General features: G+C 44.8%; 1 protein-coding gene across 1 annotated transcript in view; it reads left to right on the top strand.

Annotated features, from left to right (window-relative positions):
• The window catches only part of LOC147638510 (outer envelope pore protein 24, chloroplastic-like), a 60914-nt gene extending 41276 nt beyond the window's left edge, over positions 1 to 19638 (top strand). Inside the window, exons 2-3 of the mRNA XM_086798424.1 lie at positions 18203 to 18562; positions 19032 to 19638. Coding sequence (XP_086654550.1) covers positions 18203 to 18562; positions 19032 to 19115 — 444 coding nt within the window. The 3' untranslated portion in view covers positions 19116 to 19638. The remainder of the gene's footprint in view (positions 1 to 18202; positions 18563 to 19031) is intronic.
• The last annotated feature ends 965 nt before the right edge of the window (positions 19639 to 20603 follow it).

Raw genomic sequence — 20603 nt, 5'->3', positions numbered from 1 at the left:
CAGGCTCAGAAGTGAGGGCCAAACTATACTGAGTACCAAACTCAAGGGAGTCGACATATTGGTCTTTCATATTATCCAAGTCCTTTCCCGTGATTTCGAGAATGGTAGCTTCTTGGATTTTCGACTGAGAGCATCTGCTACTGGGTTATGTGTTTACCAGGGATGTATTCAATCATACCTCCGAACTGTTGGAAGATTTGACTCCACCTGGCCTGTCGATCACTCCACTGGGCACTTGGCATAGTCTGAAGCCACTTAAGTGCTTGGTGGTCTGTTTTCACTGTGAAAGCCTGTCCATAAAGAAAAGGCTTCCAATGTTTGAGCGCTGTGATCACACCCAAAAGCTCTTTGTCATATACCGAATAATTCTTTTCGGCGGCATCCAACTTTCTGCTATAATATGCCACGGGTCTATTGTCCTGTTGGAGGACTGCACCTATGGCTACATTGCTGGCATCAGTGATGACCTCGAAAGGTTCGTCCCATGATGCTAACTTTAATACAGGTGCTTCTGAGGCAGCTTTCTGGAGTGCATGGAATGCATCAAGTGCCTTACTTGTAACTGAGACTTTCTACTTGCGAGTCTTCACCCCCTTGAGCAAGTCGGTAAGAGGTGCTCCAAGGTTGGCAAACTGATGGACATGGGTACTATAGACCTGACAAAGACCTACGAATGAACGGATTTCTTGGGCGGTCTTAAGAATGTCCCAATCTAAGATCTCCTGAACCTTTATGGGTCCAGTCTAATCCCATCGGAACCGATGATGTAGCCCAAATATTGAACTTCCTTAACACCAAAGACAGACTTTTTGGCGTTTATGTAGAGCTGATTATCTTGCAAAAGTTGCAAGACTTTCTCCACATCTTTCTCATGCTGCTCGCGTGGCTGAGAAGACTAGTATGTCATCAAGGAATATGAAAACACACTTCCCAATGTGGACTGCGAAAATCCTGGACATCATCTTATTGAACGTTGCGGGTGCATTTGTAAGCCCAAAAGGCATGACTACGAACTTGTAGTGACCACGCTCTGTCCGAAAAGCTGTTTTTGGAATGTCAGCTTCAAAAATGCGGACCTGATGGTAACCACTCTTGAGGTCGATCTTAGTGAAAAACTTAGCAGCATCTAAACGCTCCAAAATGTACTCTATCCTGGGCATAGGAAACTTATTCTTGATAGTGCGTTTGTTTAATGCCGTGTAGTCTACACAAAGGCGTGCAGACTTGTCCTTGTTTTGGACAAATAGGATAGGTGCAGCAAATGGGGAGGAAGAAGGCCGAATGAATCCGGCTCGGAGAAGCTCAGATAACTGCTTTTCTAACTCGCCCTCTAAAGTCTTGGAAAGACGATAGGGAAACGTGCTAGGAGGATCTGATCGAGGGACCAAATCAATGTGATGGTCCTCAGGGCGAGAGGGTGGGAGACTGGGCGGGAGATCGCCCCTAAGCATAATGTCCTGGTGTCTGGATAGGAGGTCTGCTAATTGAGGGACTGAAGATGTAACGGATGCTACTAATGAGGGAGGGGCTGTTTGAGCACGCACATAAAGGAGTGCTCCTTTTGCTCCCTTGCGGATAGCTCGTCTGGCCTGGAGATGTGAAATCAATGGGATGCCAAGAATGCTTCTATCCCAACGAATCATGACAGGCTCAGGAAAACCTTTACAAATAGTAAAAGTGTCCTGCTCCCAATTGGGAATAGGCTCAAACTGACGGAACCACTGAATTCTTAAGATCATGTCACACTCCAACAGAGGTGAGACGATGAAATCTCGTTGAAATGAGGCCTTCTGAACTTCAAAGGCAAATTGCTGTGCCTTCTGGGAAATGTGGGTGCGAAGACCAGGTGTAAACCCGTCTACATCCAGATGATATGGGACTAATGTGCAGTTCAATTTATTAGCCAACTGGGGAGAGATGGCATCTTCAAAACTACCCATATCGAAAAGGACTACAAACTGTCGGCCCTGGGCAGAGCATCAAATACCACGGATGGCATAGTGTCATGTGCACAGTGTGTATCTACCGTGTGCTACACGCACGCAAGACTAGTTTCGAGGCTTGGGGAAGCTTCGAACTAGGCAGGTTGATTGACGAGCTGAGTTAGGGAAATACTAATGGGCGGGCACCCAAGTATGGACGGGCGGGCAGCCAAGTGTGGACGCCCGATGACCGGCCAAGAGCCTATAAAAGGGTGGCTAAGGTTAGTTGTTGTATGATAAAGAGACTCGCGAGTTTGTGAGAGCTCTATGGTCTTGGAGCCTGGATCTAGTGCAGATGTGCACCTGCTTTACGCAGCCGAGGCCGGCAGCAATCTCGAGGCCCGCAAGGGCAGCTTCGTGGCGGTATGGGACGTCGCAAGGAGGAGATTGGTCGGTACGTCATCCTAGTTAGCTCAGCTCGTGGCTCGGTGGGAACAGCCAAGACTGTGGGCTTGCCCACAGCTGTCATGGTTGGGAGGTGAGTTAGGCCTGCACCCCCTTGCTTGTTTGTTTGTTCGTTTGTTTGCAGGATTCGAGTTTTGAACCAAGATCGATCACGAGGGGATCCGTGGGGATTTGATAGTGGTATCAGAGCATACCTCGTGAACGAGCAAGTCGGTAGGTAGAGAAGAAGAGGTCGAAGAATGGTATGTGTTCAAAAGCTTGCTGTTTTTTCTGTGCATACTGCAGATTTCAGAATAGTATGTGTTTTCCTTCATCAAAGAAATCCATGTTGATGGGAGGGATGGTAGTTAAGTAGGGTCGATTGCTTTGCAAAGAAGAGGCATGTTTGTTGTGCATACGCATAAACTGCAGGGAGAGAAACAGAAAAAAAAGAAGAAAAACGCACGTTTGCTTTTTCATTGAACAAGAGAGAGAGAGCGTTTGTGTGAACGATGCACTGGCGGGATTGTGCGGGCGAGGGGCTACCGTCGGCTGAAGGCGGCCAAGGCTTGCCAAGCCAGGCGGCCAAGCTAGCGCAGCCAGCCTAGGCGGCGCCCAAGCTAGGCCGGCAGGCGCCCAGGCCACGCACAGCAGGTCGGCGCCCAGGCCAGGCCAGGCGGGCGCCCAGGCACACGTGGACTGGTGGCCACACCTATGCAGGGTTGTCGCAGGCGCAGGATGGCGAGTAAGCGCAGGCAGTCAGTAGCCGTCGGCAGGCGTGCAAGCGCCGGCAGGACAACATGCGTCGGCAGCACATCAGTTGACGGCAGCTCGTCGGCAGGTTATTCCAGGAGGGGAGAAAGAAAAACAAGGAAAGCACGTTTTTTTAGCTTTTTTTTTGGAGTTTAATTTTTTTTTTTAAAAGTTTTAAAAGACCCCTCCTCCAAGGTTTCCAAAGTGTTTATTTTTTTTTAATTTTAAAAAGACTATAGAATATATATATATATATATATATATATATATATATATTTATTCAAGGAAAAAAAAACATAAAAGCTAAGCAAAAGCTAAGCCTAGCTTTTGGAGATTTTTTGGCTTTTGGGGGAAACCTTTATAAACCCTCTCAAGTGGGCTTCTTGCCACACATCTCTCAAGTTCTCAAGTTTTCAAGCTCTCAATCTCTCAAGTTCGCTCGTACTTTTGTTGTGCAAAGATCGAATTTTCTCTCCGCGTACCCTCTTCACGATGTCGACCCAAGAATCGAAGTTGGAGCCCCTCGTGGAACGCGAAGGCTTGCCGGCTACAGAAGGTACCGATGCCGATCTTTTTGACGATTTTGTGTCAAAATCAGATTTCCAAGAGTTCAAAGTAGCTCTCGAAGATTCTTCGACGGAACGTCAGGCACAAATCGCAGCCCAGATGCAAGCTTTGCAGAACTCCATTGCTCTATTGACCACTACCCTCTCTACTTTCTCGGGTATGGATACCTTGGCTTCAGCTTTAGGTCCCAATATTACTCCGGAACCGTTCGGGGGCGAGCAAAAGCAGCGAACCAAGGAGATCGTGGACACGTGGCTACATAAGGGGCAAGTTCACTTTCAATTTCATCCATATGATGATGGAAAGAAGATCCAGTTAGCAGAAGGTTTCCTGTTCAGCAAAGCTTTGCTTTGGTGGAAGGAACTCAATCCTAAGCCAACGACTTGGGTACAATTTGAAGACGTTTTCAAGAAAGAATTCCTCAAGAAAGAGGATGATTACGATGTTGTTGCCTGGTTTTCAGCTTTGACCATGACCTCGCAGCACCTCACTTATAAGGTCTACCTCCAGAAGTTTCGTGACTTGCAGATGAAAGCTACAAAGATGGATCCCACTACTCTTTTGGGGTTTTTCGTAGCTGGTTTACCAGACTCGTACCGATTACAGGTTAAAAATAACAAATGTAAAACTTTGGACGAGGCCATTCATTCAGCTCGTATCTATGCTGATACGATGGTCTCTTCCAAGTCGAAACCCATTACCGAGCAGGGGAACAAGCATAAAAGAAAGTTCTCCGCACCTATGGCTAACACGACAGAGGGAAAGTCTTCGGACCAACCTTCGAAGAATTCAAGTTCGACACTAGCGAAGAAGAAACGACTCCTTAGGGCTTTAAAGCTCAAGAAGGAAGGACGTTGTTTTATCTTGGAAGAAAAAGCACACATGCGTAACGAGTCCTCGAAGTAAAAGAGTACCAAGTCAAACGCAGGACCCAAGACAAAGGCAGCTAACCAGTTGTCTTTGACAGGTAAGTCAATTACTGTACTTTCTCATCCTAGTACTTGTTCTGATTGTCTGTTCAATTCTAAGGTATTTGGCTTGCATGATCTTCTCCGAGTGTATGGAGAAGTGAATGGCCATAAAATTCACATTCTTTTAGACCCTGGTAGTTCGCATAACTTTGTTAACTACAAACTTGTGCAGAAATTGAGTCTTGATACGACACTCAGCGACCATACCTATGAGGTACGCCTACCTGCGGGAAGGCAAGTTTGGAATCGCAAGGTGGAGATGCTTCCAATCCAGATTCAGGACTACAATGATACTCTGGAATGCTATGTTATGCATCTGGAAAATGTAGACTTGTTATTAGGGATTGAGTGGTTTAAGACTCTTGACGTCCAGATAGATTCGTCTAGTCATATTTTTTCTTCTCAGCATAGGGACACCAAGTATAGTATTTTAGGTAATTGTATTCATTCCTCTCAGGGACCTCTTGTAAATACAATTGATTTTGGAAATATAATGGATTCTTCTTTGTATACCGCTTTCCATTGTGTATTGATTTCACTCTTCTTTTCTCATTCCTTTCATGGATGTAAATGAATTGAGTGTGTTTGAAAGCAAAGAATTACAGAAGATACTTGATTCGTTTCTAGATGTATTTCCTAAGGAACTGCCATCGGGTTTATCACCTGAACAGGCAGTAGATCATCGTATTGACTTGAACCCTGGTGCTCACCCTGTCAGTATTCCACCTTACAGGATGAGCCAAGTTGAGGAAGATGAGTTGGCTAAATAACTCGAAGCTTATTTGAGGATGGGCCAGATCCGTCCAAGTAAATCACCTTGGGGTGCACGTGTGTTGCTTAGGAGAAAGAAGGACAATACCTGGAGAATGTGTATAGATCACAAGAGATTTAACAAGCTGACCATTAAGAACTGTTATCCTCTCCCTAGATCAGATGACTTGATTGATCGGTTAGCAGGAGCGAAATATTTCACGAAGATAGATTTACGTACTGGCTATCACCAGATACGTATTCATGAAAGGCATGTTGAAAGAACCGCCTTTCAGACTAGGTATGGCCATTACGAGTTTCTCGTATTACCTTTTGGGCTAACCAATGCCAGCCACTTTCCAGCAAATGATGAACGATCTTTTTCGTGAACATTTGGGAAAATTTGTGGTGGTGTTCCTGGATGATATTTTGATATATAGTCGTACTCTTGAGGATCATTTCAGACACCTCGCGATTGTTTTATCTATTTTAAGACAGAATCGACTATATGCTAATTGAGTAAATGTGAGTTCTTTATCACCGACATCATTTACTTGGGACACAAGATCACTAGAGATGGGTTGAGCATTGACTATGACCGAGTTCAGAAGGTTTTGGACTGACCTATACCACGAACAGTGAAACTTCGTTCTTTTCTTGGTTTTGTTGTTTTTCTTCGGAAATTTGTACGGGAGTACTCTCAGCTCACACTACCGATGATCGACTTATTGAAAGATTGTGGACGTAAGTCAATTCAGCCATCACTTGGAATAACGATTTGGATATGGCCTTCAGACTTTTGAAAGATAAAGTAAAGGAAGCACCTATCTTAGCATTGCCTGATCCTAGTCGGCCTTATGTTCTTGAAACTGATGCCAGTGACTATGCTATCGGAGCTGCTTTATTTCAAGATGGTAGACCGGTTGCTTTTGAAAGTAAAAAGCTAGACGACACTCAATCTCGTTGGCCAATCCTTGAGAAGGAGCTTTATGCTGTGATTCATGCTCTCAAGGTTTGGAGACATTATTTATATGGCTCCAAGTTTGTGGTATTGACTGATCATCAGTCAATCAAGTATGTGTGATGCGGATGATTTGAGAGGCAGGAAAGCTCGTTGGGCAGAGTTAATGCAAGATTTTGATTTTGAGATCCGTTATCGGAAAGGGTCCATGAATAGTATTGCAGATGCACTTAGTCGAATTCGAGAGGTGAATACTTTGTCGTTCACCGAGATTTCTACTGACTTATTTCAGTCATTGAGAGGGCTTTGCAGGATTGATAGTTATTTTGGTCCATTTTGACAGAAGATCCAGGACGAGAGCTCATTGATTGACCAAGACTCGATGACTGAGGAGTCTACTATTCAGGCTGCAGGAGGCCAGTGGATGATTCGGAATGGTTTGCTATTCCGTAATGGCAAAATTTGTGTGCCACAGATCTCGGACATTAGGTCCAAGATTCTTAAGGAGTGTCACGACGCCCCTTCTGCTGGACACCCTGGGGTACACAGGACACTATCATTAGTGAAACACACTTTTTATTGGCCGAAGATGAAAGGGTATGTAGAAGATTATGTTCTCAAGTGTCAGATTTGTCAGGCAAATAAAGCTGAACGCTTTAGACAGGTTGGGTTGTTGCATTCTTTGCGAATCCCAGGTAATAAATGGGAAAGCATTTTTATGGATTTTATTACCGGATTGCCAAGAACACATCAAGGCCACGATTCTATTTGGGTTGTGGTAGATCGCTTGACAAAAATGGCTAGATTTTTATCGACCCGGAAGACTATTACAGCTACGCAATTAGCTCGGCAGTTTATCGAGCAATTGTTTAGATTGTACGGGTTACCGCAGGACATAGTCAGTGATAGGGACTCTAAGTTTACGAGTGATTTTTGAAAACTTGTTTTTGAGAAGTTGGAAACAACTTTGAATTTGGGTTCCTCAAATCATCCTCAATCTGATGGCCAAACTGAAAGAGTGAATCAGATTTTGGAGGACATGCTTCGAGCATATGTATCCAAAAGACAGAGTTCATGGGAGGATTATCTTCCTATGTTAGAATTTGCATATAACAGTACTAAGCATACGAGTACAGGGTTTAGTCCTTTCATGCTTATGTATGGTTTTCAACCTAGATCACCTGTTACAGTAGGATTCTCAGGACTTCAGCATGATGCAGCATGTAATTTTTTGCAAGATATGCAGGAAATGTTACAAGTTGCAAAGGAATCTATTAGAAGTGCTCAAGATCGAGACAGGTTTTATTCTAATAGACATCGTTCACCTAGAGAGTTCTCTGAAGGAACGATAGTGTATTTGCGAGTTCCGAAAGATTCCGAGACTTTACGGACAGGTAGATCTTTGAAATTATCTCCTAGATACTGTGGACCATTTCGTATTACACGACGGATTGGTTCAGTTGCATATGAATTGGATTTGCCTTCTCATGTGAAAGTTCATCTTATATTTCATGTCAGTAGACTTAAGGAATTACTGGGTGGAGCAGATCAGGTAGTTACTCCTTAAGAAATTATTGATGTCAAGGACATGACATTTGTTTTGCACGAACCTGAAAAGATTCTTGGATTTCGTGAAAGAAGATTGCGTAATACGCTTATCACGGAATACAAGTTCAAGTGGAAGGATCGTGTTGAGGAGGACGCTACATGGGAGACATTGACTACTCTTCAGAGAGATTACCCTAGCTTTTTAGTGAGCTCAGGAGTGAGCTCTTAGAGGAAGGGGAGTATGTCATGTGCACAGTGTGTATCTACCGTGTGCTACACGCACGCAAGACTCGTTTCGAGGCTTGGGGAAGCTTGGAACTAGGCAGACTGATTGATGAGTTGAGTTAGGGAAATACTAATGGGCGGGCACCCAAGTATGGACGGGCGGGCGGCCAAGTGTGGACGCCCGATGACCGGCCAAGAGCCTATAAAAGGGTGGCCAAGGTTAGTTATTGTATGATAGAGAGTCTCGCGTGTTTGTGAGAGCTCTATGGTCTTGGAGCCTGGATCTAGTGCAGACGTGCACCTGCTTTACGCAGCCGAGGCCGGCAGCAATCTCGAGGCCCGCGAGGGCAGCTTCGTGGCGGTATGGGACGTCGCGAGGAGGAGATTGGTCGGTACGTCATCCTAGTTAGCTCAGCTCGTGGCTCGGTGGGGACAGCCAAGACTGTGGGCTTGCCCACGGCTGTCATGGTTGGAAGGTGAGTCAAGCCTGCACTCCCTTGCTTGTTTGTTTGTTCGTTTGTTTGCAGGATTCGAGTTTCGAACCAAGATCGATCACGAGGGGATCCGTGGGGATTTGACACATAGGATGCATGGAAGGTAAAAGTTGAAGGCATTTAGGTAGGAGGCGGGGCTGGAGGAGCTGGGGAGGTTGTGGCAACTGTGGCCGAAGGAGCTTTGGCAGCTTGTGCCGCTTGCCATTTGTGGCAATCCTTCTTACCATGCCCTATAATATGACAGAAAAAACATCTATTTTCTGACTGGTACTTCCTTTGCTCCTCTGGAGGAAGATAACCTCCAGTAATGCCTGCTTTAGCCTTTTCATCAAGGGTTTTCTTAGGTTCTTTATCCTTCTTACCCCCTGAACTGGAGCTATTACTGCTGTCCTTCTTAGCATCTTTAGAAGATGCGTTACCTTTCCCTGTCTGTGCAACTGATTGCTGCTGTGCTGGGGTTTGGTATTGGACTGAGATGCCTCCTTGGGCTTGCCCCTGTTAAGCTTCATTTCTTCATTCTGAGCGAGAGTCAGAGCCCGGTCATATGTACTTGGTTCAAAGTTACGAACTGTGAACCAAATGTTATGAGTCCAATCCACGAATGAATTGCTCCATCTTGGCCTGCTCAGATAACCCTAACTGCTGTGCTAAAGTAATAACCTTACCGGAAAACTGAAGCACTGGGGATCCGTTCTGTCTGAGTCCATAGAACTCATCTTTCAGACCGGTCATGTACTGGGGCGGGAGAAATCTGGTCTTCAGGTCATGGACAAAGATGTCCCAGTCAAAGGCTGTGACACCTGTGGCCTGGTCTGTATGGATACTAGACCAATGCTGCCACCAAGTGACTGCCTCACCAGTGAGATGGGGAGCTGCCAAGTGGACTTTGTCTTGGGGTCTGTGATCCTAGCTAATGGAAAATGAGCATTAAACTGATGGATAAATTGATTAACTGATGAATGATCACACTTACCATCATACTTACTGAAGTTTGGTTGACTGCGAGTGATGGTGGTTGATGCTGCTGCGGGCTGCTGGCTGGTGACACCTATGATTGGGGAGACTGAGGAGAGCTGTTGATACCTCAAGTGTATGGCCTCCTTTTCCCATTGGTGCTCGAGTAACATACGTTCTCGATCAAGCTCACGTTGGTGTTCCCGAGCGGCGAGTTCAACTTGACGTCGGTCTTCGTCGATCCTGTGTTGGGCTTCCTCATAGTCCCGTCTTTTTGCTTTTTCTCTTTTTCTTCGGGCCTCGTCCTCTCTCCTTTGTTGTTCCATTTGAAAGAAGAGGGAGATGTAGTTGGGTGCTGCTGGAGGTGTAGAAGGACGTGCTGCTGCTGCCTCCAAGAGTTGAAGACGCTCCATGAGCAGCTGGTTCTGAGCTCTAAGAAGAGCTATGGTGTCTGCTGTAGGACGGAAGAACAAGGTCTCCTTCAGGGGAGACGTCTTCTGGCTGATGGGTACTCTCTCCTGTAGACATGATGCTGAAGTCGGTGGTCATGCCGGAACGCAATCTAACCATCCAAGGATGCCCCCACGCTAGGATACGGTGTGTGTGGACAATCTGAATCTGATACCAATGTGATATGCAACGGAAGTCTTTGTATTGGAAGATCCTGTCACACAAATGCTCACACCGTCTTCTGTATCCTGAGTTTCGTGAGTTTAGCAATCCACTTTAATACTCCAAACTTTAAAGAGATATGAGAGAGAGAGATGAGAATTGTACACCAGATTGGGTCTTGAATTACCCACTGAAGGGCCCCCTATCCCGATAACGAGATAGTATTTGCTTTACTTCTTTAGAGAGAATGACTGTGGACTGTAGATAAGCCAAACGCAAGATCTTGGAGGATCGGAGATTGGCTGAACTGTACACGGCTGTAGAAACACCTCGATGACCTGATCTCGAGCCTATGCACTCTTCCCAAGGGCATGAGGAAGGGCTGCACACCTGAGGCTGAGAAAAGAAGATGGTGGACTGTTCTACGCTGTGTTAGAATGCTGTAAATGCTTATGAATGCTGTGTTACCTTCACCAGATGACTGCTGCATGTATGGATGAGGCACAGAAGGCTGGATACTGATGAAAACTGATGATTCAGGGCTGAGAACTGCTGTGGACTGAAACGCAGACGTGTAGGGATGCTGCTGGATTGAAAACGCAGGTGTGCTGCTGCTGGACAGAAACGCTGTCTGTACGGCTGTTGCTGGACAGAAAACGCAGGTGTACGGCTGCTGCTGGACAGAAACGCAGGCTGGCTGCAGGCGCTTATGGGCTGCACAGATGGACTGAACCTGAACTGCTGAATCTGTGGGACTGCTGCATTGAATTGGGCTGAATAGATGCTGAATACAGGCGCCTAGTGCTGTAGGGACTGCTGAACTGCATGTGTTGGAGAAACAGGGCTGACTGAAGCAACCTCAAGCACTCCAAGGGCTGGATGAGACTAGTCTAGTGCTGAAGGCAAGGGAACTCCTAGGGCTGAGGAGAAAAGCTCTTAGCACACTGAAGACTGAATGAGAAACTAAGCCCTATGCAAGCCTATTTATACTAACTGGAGGTTGGTCAAGTTGGGGTCAAGTTGGCTGGTCATTTAATAAAGTTTATATTTATAAATGACAAATAATGCTAATAATGCTAAATAAATACTATAAAATATAGAAAAAATACCAAATAAATCCTAGTAAATTTCCTAAGGCTTCTGGGATGTTCTAAATGATGCACAAGCATATGAATGCATCTTATGCAGGATGCAGAGTGCTTTCTGATGCAAACCCTAAGGCTTCTACTGACTCTACATGCATGAATGATTCTCTCCAAGTGGGTTAAGGGACTTGACTAACTGACTGACGCGCTAAGGCTGAGGAATGACCTACGTAGCTCGTGCCTGAGTTATCCTGGACTGAGGATGTACAATGGGGTCACGGCGTACGACAATTATCATCCTATTGGGTTCTAAAACTGTACAACTGTTGCACTTCTGATGATGAGCCATCTTGTCACTATGCACTGAGTGCAAAGTGCATGTGACATTGGCCTGTTTTGGACTGGCCGACCAGCAGCTTGGGGCCATATAAAATGATCCCTTGTCCCCCACACTCTCCATTGTAGATTCTAGGATTTTCTTGTGTGTATATAGCAGAGTTACACAGCTTCTATGAAGAGGCCCTTGGTTTCTATGATTTCCTGGATGATTAGGGCCAAGGCCTCTGTTCCACATGATATTACGAGTAGAGATGGCTGCCCCCCCATTGGTAGTAGAGGCACTCACTCGATCAGTCTCCTTTATACATAGCACTTGGGCTCTCCCTAGAGACAGATATGCTCGCTAAGCCCTGGAGTCTTCACGACAGTTGGCATCACAGGGAGACGGATCATGTTGGTATGCACAGATGACAGCTTGGTTCCAACTGCATGGCTTTAGTATGGACAGGCTACCTCCATTTCAGTACTCCCTGGATGCACCCTCCTCTCTCACACGGGCAGAGATTACCAGACTTACCAGGCAGGACTTGACTCAGCTGGACACTAGGAGGACATGGATACAGCCGACACACGAGCTTGGTACGAAGATGGCTTTCTATAGAGATCATCTTCTCCAGCTCACGAAGGATGGGTTTGTGATTAGACCCAGCTACATGGATACTCATCTTTCTCATGGGGTACGGTGTGCTATTGCTCAGATGCGCACATCCTCACACCAGCTAGAGATTGAGACTGGCAGATTCAGAGGAGTACCAGCTGAGGCTAGGATTTGTCAGCTGTGCCAGATGGAGCCAGAGACAGAGTTACATTACATATGTCACTGTCCAGTATATTATGAGATACGAGGCCGTTTTCACTGCCTGTTTAGAGAGGGTTTCGGACCACTTTCTAGAGTCATGAGATACCAAGATTAGAGATGCCTCGGATTATACTTGCTGGAGCTGCGTAGACATAGAGAGGGTCTCTTGAGAGGGAGGGGATCAAGGTAGGATCAAAACGTACGTACGGATCCAATCCGTACCGTACGGGGATCCGTACGTACGGATTGATCCGTACGTTTTTTTGGGTGTTTCGCCTTCGATCCGTACGTTTTTTTTTTGGGGGTGGAGTTTCGCTTGTGATAAATGTTTTTTTTTTGGGTTTCGCCTCCGATAGCGTCTAGACTCTGCAGGCCGTACGGCGTACACCTTCCGGTAAGGGCCTCTAGAGTCGCGCTCTCTCTCTCTCTCTCTCTCTCTCTCTCTCTCTCTCTCTCTCTCTCTCTCTCTCTCTCTCTCTCTCTCTCTCTCTCTCTCTCTCTCTCTCTCTCTCTCTCTCTCTCTCTCTCTTCGCTACTATCGCCGTCGCCTTCCCTTCGTCTCGCCTTGTTCGCCATCTTCTCTATCCAGGTTCTTTATCCTTCTTACCCCCTGAACTGGAGCTATTACTGCTGTCCTTCTTAGATGGAGGCGTAGAAGGACGTGCTGCTGCTGCCTCCAAGAGTTGGAGACAATCCATGAGCAGTTGGTTCTGAGCTCTAAGAAGAGCTATGGTGTCTGATGTAGGCGGAAGAACGAGGTCTCCTTCGGGGGAGACGTCTTCCGGCTGATGAGTACTCTCTCCTGTAGACATGATGCTGAAGTCGGTGGTCGTGCCGGAACGCAATCTAACCATCCAAGGATGCCCCCACGCTAGGATACGGTGTGTGTGGACAATCTGAATCTGGTACCAATGTGATATGCAACGGAAGTCTTTGTATTGGAAGATCCTGTCACACAAATGCTCACACCGTCTTCTGTATCCTGAGTTTCGTGAGTTTAGCAATCCACTTTTATACTTCAAACTTTAAAGAGAGATGAGAGAGAGATATGAGAACTGTACACTAGATTGGGTCCCGAATTACCCACTGAAGGGCCCCCTATCCCGATAACGAGATAGTATTTGCTTTATTTCTTTAGAGAGAATGAATGTGGACTGTAGATAAGCCAAACGCAAGATCTTCGAGGATCGGAGAGTGGCTGATCTGTACACAGCTGTAGAAACACCTCGATGACCTGATCTCGAGCCTATGCACTCTTCCCAAGGGCATGAGGAAGGGCTGCACACCTGAGGCTGAGAAAAGAAGAAGGTGGACTGTTCTACACTATGTTAGAATGTTGAAAACACTTATGAATGCTGTGTTACCTTCACCAGATGACTGCTACATGTATGGATGATGTACAGAAGGCTGGACACTGCTGCAAACTGTTGATTCAGGGCTGGAAACTGTTGTGGACAGAAACGCAGACCTACAGGGATGCTGCTGGACTGAAACGCAGGTATGCTGATGCTGACAGAAAACGCAGGCTGCTGCTGTACGGCTGGATAGAAACGCTGAATTCTGGCGTTGATCTGAGGTGGGGCTGTAGGCTGAATCAGGGACTGAAGTGATGCTGATGGCAGGCGCCTAGGGCTGACTGAAGCAAGGGTTCTCAAGGGGCTGGAGAAGCAAGCTTATGAGCTCCAAGGGCTGGATTAGTCTAGGGCTGAAGGCAAGGATACTCCTGGGGTTGAGGAGGAGAGCTCTTAGCACAATGAAGACTGAATGAGAAACTAAGCCCTATGCCAGCCTATTTATACTAATTGGAGGTTGGTCCTTTAATAAAGTTTATATTTATAAATGCGCAATAATGCAAATAATGCTAAATAAATAACTATTAAATATGGAAAAAATACCAGATAAATCCTAGTAAATTCCCTAAGACTTCTGGGATGTTCTAAATGATGCACACGCATATGAATGCATATTATGCAGGATGCAGAGTGCTTTCTGATGCAAACCCTAAGGCTTCTACTGACTCTACATGCATGAATGATTCTCTCCAAGTGGGTTAAGGGACTTGACTGACTGATTGACCCGCTAAGGCTGAGGAATGACCTATGTAGCTCGTGCCTGACTTATCCTGGACTGAGGATGTACAATGGGGTCACGGCATACGACAATTATCATCCTATTGGGTTCTAAAATTGTACAACTGTTGCACTTCTGATGATGAGCCATCTTGTCACCATGCACTGAGTGCAGAGTGCATGTGACACTTTAGTTACATCCACTCCAAAAAGGGGAACCGGTTGAGAGCTCAGAAAGTTGATGACCTTGTCTTTGTTAATGTGAACTTACGTTTGCTTACCAAATGAAGTGAATATACACGTGATATGTATATCGGCTTTCATAAGACTGAGGTAGAATCTGGTTCTATTCAACAAGCAATGGTTGAGGAGGAGGATGAAGAGGTTGAGCCTATCGAGGCTCAAGATGATGATGCAAATGACGAGGAGGAAATAGACATCCTTCCGCAAGAAATTGTCTAGACTCTAGAGTCTATTGTTTAGCTTTTTTGTTACCAACTTTTTGGTATTGTACTTCATTTTAACTTTTTGTAGAAGTTGAACTCTTGAGTATTAATGCATTAGCCTTGACTCTTCAGACTTTTCAACTTGGAAATTGGATTTTCTGTAGTCTCCCTCTCCTCTCTCGCTTCCCCCTCTCCCGCCCATTCTAATATGTGTACATGGCTTTCCCGTTCTCGTCCCCCCCCCCCCCCCCCCTAAAAGGCCGTTCCCGTTCTTGTTTCTCCGTTTCCCATTTCTCTGATTGAAACCCTAACTGAACTTGCAAGTATAAGTTGAAAACTCTACTGAACTTGCACGTACATGTTGACTATTATCCTACATCTACAATACCAGATGTACGTGCTGTGAACCGGCACCAAGAATACCCGTTGGAGTACCTACTATTGACATCGCGTACCAATACATGTTTGTGTACTCGTACTAGGGATGCTTGAACCACATTCTCTGCGTGGGGGTGAGCCAGGATCTAGTATGAAAGTGCTTGTTTGTGCGTGGTCTCGGAATGATAGTTTCATGTTCATTTCCCTCCAAGTGTATGAGACTAGTGGCTAGGCTATTTAGACTCATTCGACGAGTTTGGCATCGACAAACTACTCTGACACACTTTTGTTAGGGTAACTTGTCTTCATACTTGCATTGCATTGGATTATTTGGCTGGCAAGCCCTTGGAACTTTGTACAAATTTAAATACTCCAATAATATACTTTAGTATTGAGGGGGGGATCGGCCCGTTCGCGGTCACAGTGATGGTGTACTCTGCGGTGCTTGTCTCTTTTGCATATTATCTTGTGCAATGATGTATCATTTAGTTGTTATGTGCATCTGGCTTTTACATATTAAGTGTGACGTGTGTATTGTTCACGAGACAGGGTCCAAGGACGTTCACACTTAGCTGGTGTAGTTTTAGAGGAACTCGGCCCTTGGTGCGCCAAGGTAGAGAGAAGTGACAGCATGTTTGTTGGCATAGTGGCTATCAACTGTTGGTACTCGAGTTCTATAGCGACATGATCAAGTCTTTCTCGGGCTGCTTGGTCTGTTTGTCTTTGCTCTTCTTAAACCTTGCCTTTGGCGTCCTTGGCCCTTTGTTCATCCTCACTTCGGGCTTCTTTGGCCCTTCGTTCTTTTGCATTTTCTTTTTGTCTTTGTTGCTCCATGATAAGAAACAATCTTTCCAATTCTGAGAGCTCTTTTGGCTTTTCAATTGCTTTCTTGGCTTTTTGAGCCGCGTCTTTATTTTTTTTCTTCTTTGGTTGCTTCTTCTTCTGTAGCCTCTATCTGTTGCTTGAGCAATCTATTTTGTTCCAAGATTGCTTTGACGAAGTCTTCATTGAATTGCGGAAGCGTTTTTGTAGTGGTTGTGTCTTCTTTGTAGATCTCTCCTTCCATATCTTCTTTGTAGCTTTCTGACAAAGTCTCTCTTGACATTGTGGAAGCTTGGGTGGGTTTTTTGGGTAGCTAAACTTGCAGCTCTGATACCAATGTAGCATACAATAGGTTGATCATCGTAATGCGCAACAAAGCTTTATGACACCTGTGAGCTTATGCAATCCACTGTACATTGAGAGGGAAGAGAAGAGAGAGAAGATAGAGAGTCGACACTAGATTGGGTCCCAATTACCCACTGAAGGGACCCCTTTACAAGCAGGAGTATTTGCTTGTATTTCTTTGGAGAACTTTGTACAATGAGTATGAAATTTGAATGATCAATGAGGACTGTCCAACAACGCAAGGACGAAGTAGAACGAACGTAGGCTGAACCATATGCTGTCTAGGATACCTTGAAAAACTCTTCAATGACCACTATGCAAACCCATAACTGAGGGATGCACATATGTTGGCTGAATGCTGAAGAGGATCTTCGTGGAGGCCTTGGGACTGTAGCACAGTAGCACAGTAAAGTGCTGAATGCTGAATGTATGCACAAGAGACCGGAGGCTCTAGGCACACATAACTGCTCTTGGAATGCTTGTAGACTGATTTATGACTGAATGATTTATGCTGTGGATGAGGCGCCTCTTGAATATGATTTTAGTTGCTGGTTAGTTCACTTTAGAGGCCGTCAGCCTGCTGTGGACAAGGAAAAAATGCTATTTAATAGCATAATGAGGACTCTCCAACGCAAGGACGAAAGCTTATAAATAAAGCAAGGGTCAATAATAGCTGGGTTATTGCTATATAAGTGACCTGGGGGGGCACTTACGAGTTATGAGAGGTATCCACGCGATGGATAGGAGAGCTGCCAGGGGCATGTAGAAGACCTTAGGGCCATGGAGCTGTGAGCGGGTGGCGTAGTGGTATGGGATGCCAAGTTGGGGTCACTTGGGGTTGGCAAGCTTGCAGAAATTGGACCTTAGGCTTAGGGGTGGTTTGAGGCATTGAACGTATGGTTGAGTGGTCACTCGTGAGTCGCTAGCCACAATCCATTGTGGTCATAGGATGCACACGCCGTCAGGTCTATGAAACCTCTTGTAGGGTTTGTCTCGTATGTGGATCTAACCCTAATCTTCTTGTTAAAATTTGTGCATCTTTGTGTTATGAGGCTACCCTATTTATTGGGCATTTTATGTATTTTTCCCTTGTGTAGCAAGTCATGAGCTGTCGGCCTGTTTCTAGATGCAGTTGGCCGGGTTTTCATTCTGTTTATGCTTCCACCTGTGCATTCTCCAACACTTCTGTGGTTCTATGTCAGATAATCCTTGGTTAGGTCATGTATGGATCTTATAGGGTCGTGGGTGTGTCACAGGTTACAAGCCAGAAAGAGTTGGTTGAAGGTGCACTAAAATGGCAATGACACAGCTGCCTTATGACGGTGCCCACAATGTTTCCATCCACAACTACAGTTTTTAAAAAAAAAGCCAAAATAAATGTGATGTGGCAATGTGCCCTTTCCAACTTGCCGACTAGTGCTTTCCAGTGTTGCTGTCAATGGTGTTGGAAAGGGTTGGCTGGGAAGTTGGAACTTGGGAGGTAAACATCACAACGGGGTTGGCAATGGCTCCTCCCAGGGGAAAAATGTGAGAGCGAGGTTGGGACCTTGCAAAAGTCGAGTTTTGACAACTATGCTTAAAGTGGTCTGTAAAGCCAGCACATTTGTTTGAGATCTTATATTAAAAACTGACAATGGTATTTACTTTACTCCACTAATATAAGGATATCTCTGAAGTATGTGCTGAAGGACATTTGAACTCTGAAATGATATTTATAGGCTGCCAGGTTTCAGTTCATGAATTCGGCCAAACTTTGCGGTAAACAGTTGAAGGTGACATACATACATTCTCAGAAGGCCAATGCTACCGTATTGGAGAGCACTTTGGCTTTCGATCCTGCAAACAAGGTGACTGGCAAATACAGCTTTTATTCCGGAAAAGGTTCACTCAAATATTCATATGTACACAGCTTGGGTGTTACCTTGGAACCCTCCTATGATTTCCATTCAGAGGCGTGGAGCTTTGCTGCATCTCAAAAGCTGGCTGGAGAGAATACATTGAAGGCCTCTTATGAAGCATCTAAGAAAGTGGTGGATCTAGAATGGACCAGAGAGTCAAAGGAAACCGGTTTTTTCAAGGTGATCTACCTGCTCACTACTGTACATACATGCATAAATTCCATATATACGTTCATGCATACCATGCATAAATACCATATATAAGACAAACATGCCGCACATACCAACCATTCATACCGTACATAGATGCCAGCACCCCTAGCATATACATAATTACATACAAGGCACACACATACACAATATACATCAATGCATACGTACCCGCATCTATCTATCTATTTATGAAATTCTTTTCTTTAATGATGTAATGATTGCTGATATTTTGTTACGGCCATGCTTTCTTGCAAGGCTCAGGGCTCTACTTCAAGTCTCAAAATTTAGTTAGCGGCATACCATTTAGTCTTTTTGTTGGAAATAGCAAGCTGTGCTTACTAGTAGTTTTTTCCATAAGAAACCTTCGATCTCTTGAAGTGTGTCGTCTTTTTAGTCAACAGTGAGTTCTTTGATGCCTTGTGCACTTATGATACAGGTAATGTGCACAGTCCATGCGAATGAAAACAAACCTCCGAAGTTGTCCTTTGAAAAGACTTGGAATTTGGAACTCCAAAGGTGAAGTGAGGTGAGCAGTGGTACTCTTCATAGGCTGCCCAGGTATCTAGGGTCTTTTTTTTTTAAAGTAAAGGAATTTTCCATTTGACCCAGTTAAATAGGCCTCCTGCCCATGCAGAATTCTCTCCTATGCACAGCTAGAACAAGGTTTTCAATATCTTGATTCTAATCAGTACTATTATTGACCTTTTGAGAAGCCATTGATGGGCTTTGCTTTAATTCTTTTTTGGAATCGAAGAGCATGAGTAACAGGCTCATCATCACATTGTGGTCAAGTTTGCCATCTAACCTTCGAAAGTTCAATAGTCTCTCTCTTTCTCTCTTTCTCTCTCAAACCACGCGTGGGGTATGTAGTTTGTGTGGGTGCTGCTCCTAGGGTGTAGTGCATGGTGGTGGGATGGAGTTGTTGGAAAGAGGCGTTTCAGGTTGTAATTCCCTCGGAACAGGAAACTGAAGTAAATTGTAAAGATGGTTTTGATTCTGAAGTAAACTGGACAAGAAATTGTAATACACGTGCGCTTCAGTTATGTGCTGTTCTGATGTCGTCGGTCTTCTTTCTTAAAATAAACCTTGAGTGGATGTAAATAAATATATACAAGAGATTCATAAGTTCTGTTTTTTCATTTTCATTTTGAACTTGACTACAGGTGCTAGATATAAGTCTTTTATCTCTTTTGAGGCCTTCAAACTTTGAAAATGCCTAGTTTGATGTGGTAACAACCATCCTTTAAAGTCAAAAGAGCGTTGTGAGCGCCACTCCAACTACTTTTACTGTGTTTAAGTTGATGTATAGGGGGATGTGGCCATGGTCATTTTTTTCAGGTTGAGTGTTCCCTACCTGCATGTTTATGAACTGGCTGTTCTTTCAACCTGTTAGTTGTCCATGCCAGTGATTTCAACAGCTTGGAACATATGCAACACTTGGTCTAGTAGACCAGTAGACATCAATTAAAAATATAAATATACATCTCTCTCACACATTGTTATGCATGCTATTCATCATGAAGAATAACAAGTGCGGAAAACATTACTAGCTCGTAGTTGGTGTATGAGCTCACAGACAATGCCAATTGATCTACGCCACTAATAAAACAACTCTAGACAAGACTTCATAAGGGCCATGGCAGCACGTGCACTATAGCAAAATAGCAAAACCTTGCGACCATTGTTGAACCAATCATTGATCGAGAAAATTTATGGTGCCAATTCTGACTCTTGATTGATGCCATGTCAAAACAGATGAAAAGGATAAACCCATTGATGTCTTCGATGAGGCTCCTAGATGGGTTGTGTTGATTCAGGTGCCCCTTGATCTCTCTAATTAAGTGCAACACCTAGATGCTAAACTATTGCTTATGGCCATGTTGGTATGTGTCCCTCTATAGAGGGATGTGTACGGTTTTTGAGCTAAAAGCTCCGAACTAAGTTTTTTGAGGTGATATTAAATTTAACCTCATAATAAAGTTACTTTTCCAAGAAATAGGATCTATTA

The sequence above is a fragment of the Cibotium barometz genome, chromosome 5, assembly GCF_041138505.1.
Source record: "Cibotium barometz isolate CiBa-2024 chromosome 5, ASM4113850v1, whole genome shotgun sequence".
Lineage (NCBI taxonomy): Eukaryota > Viridiplantae > Streptophyta > Polypodiopsida > Cyatheales > Cibotiaceae > Cibotium > Cibotium barometz.
This window is presented reverse-complemented; position numbering and strand designations above follow the sequence as displayed.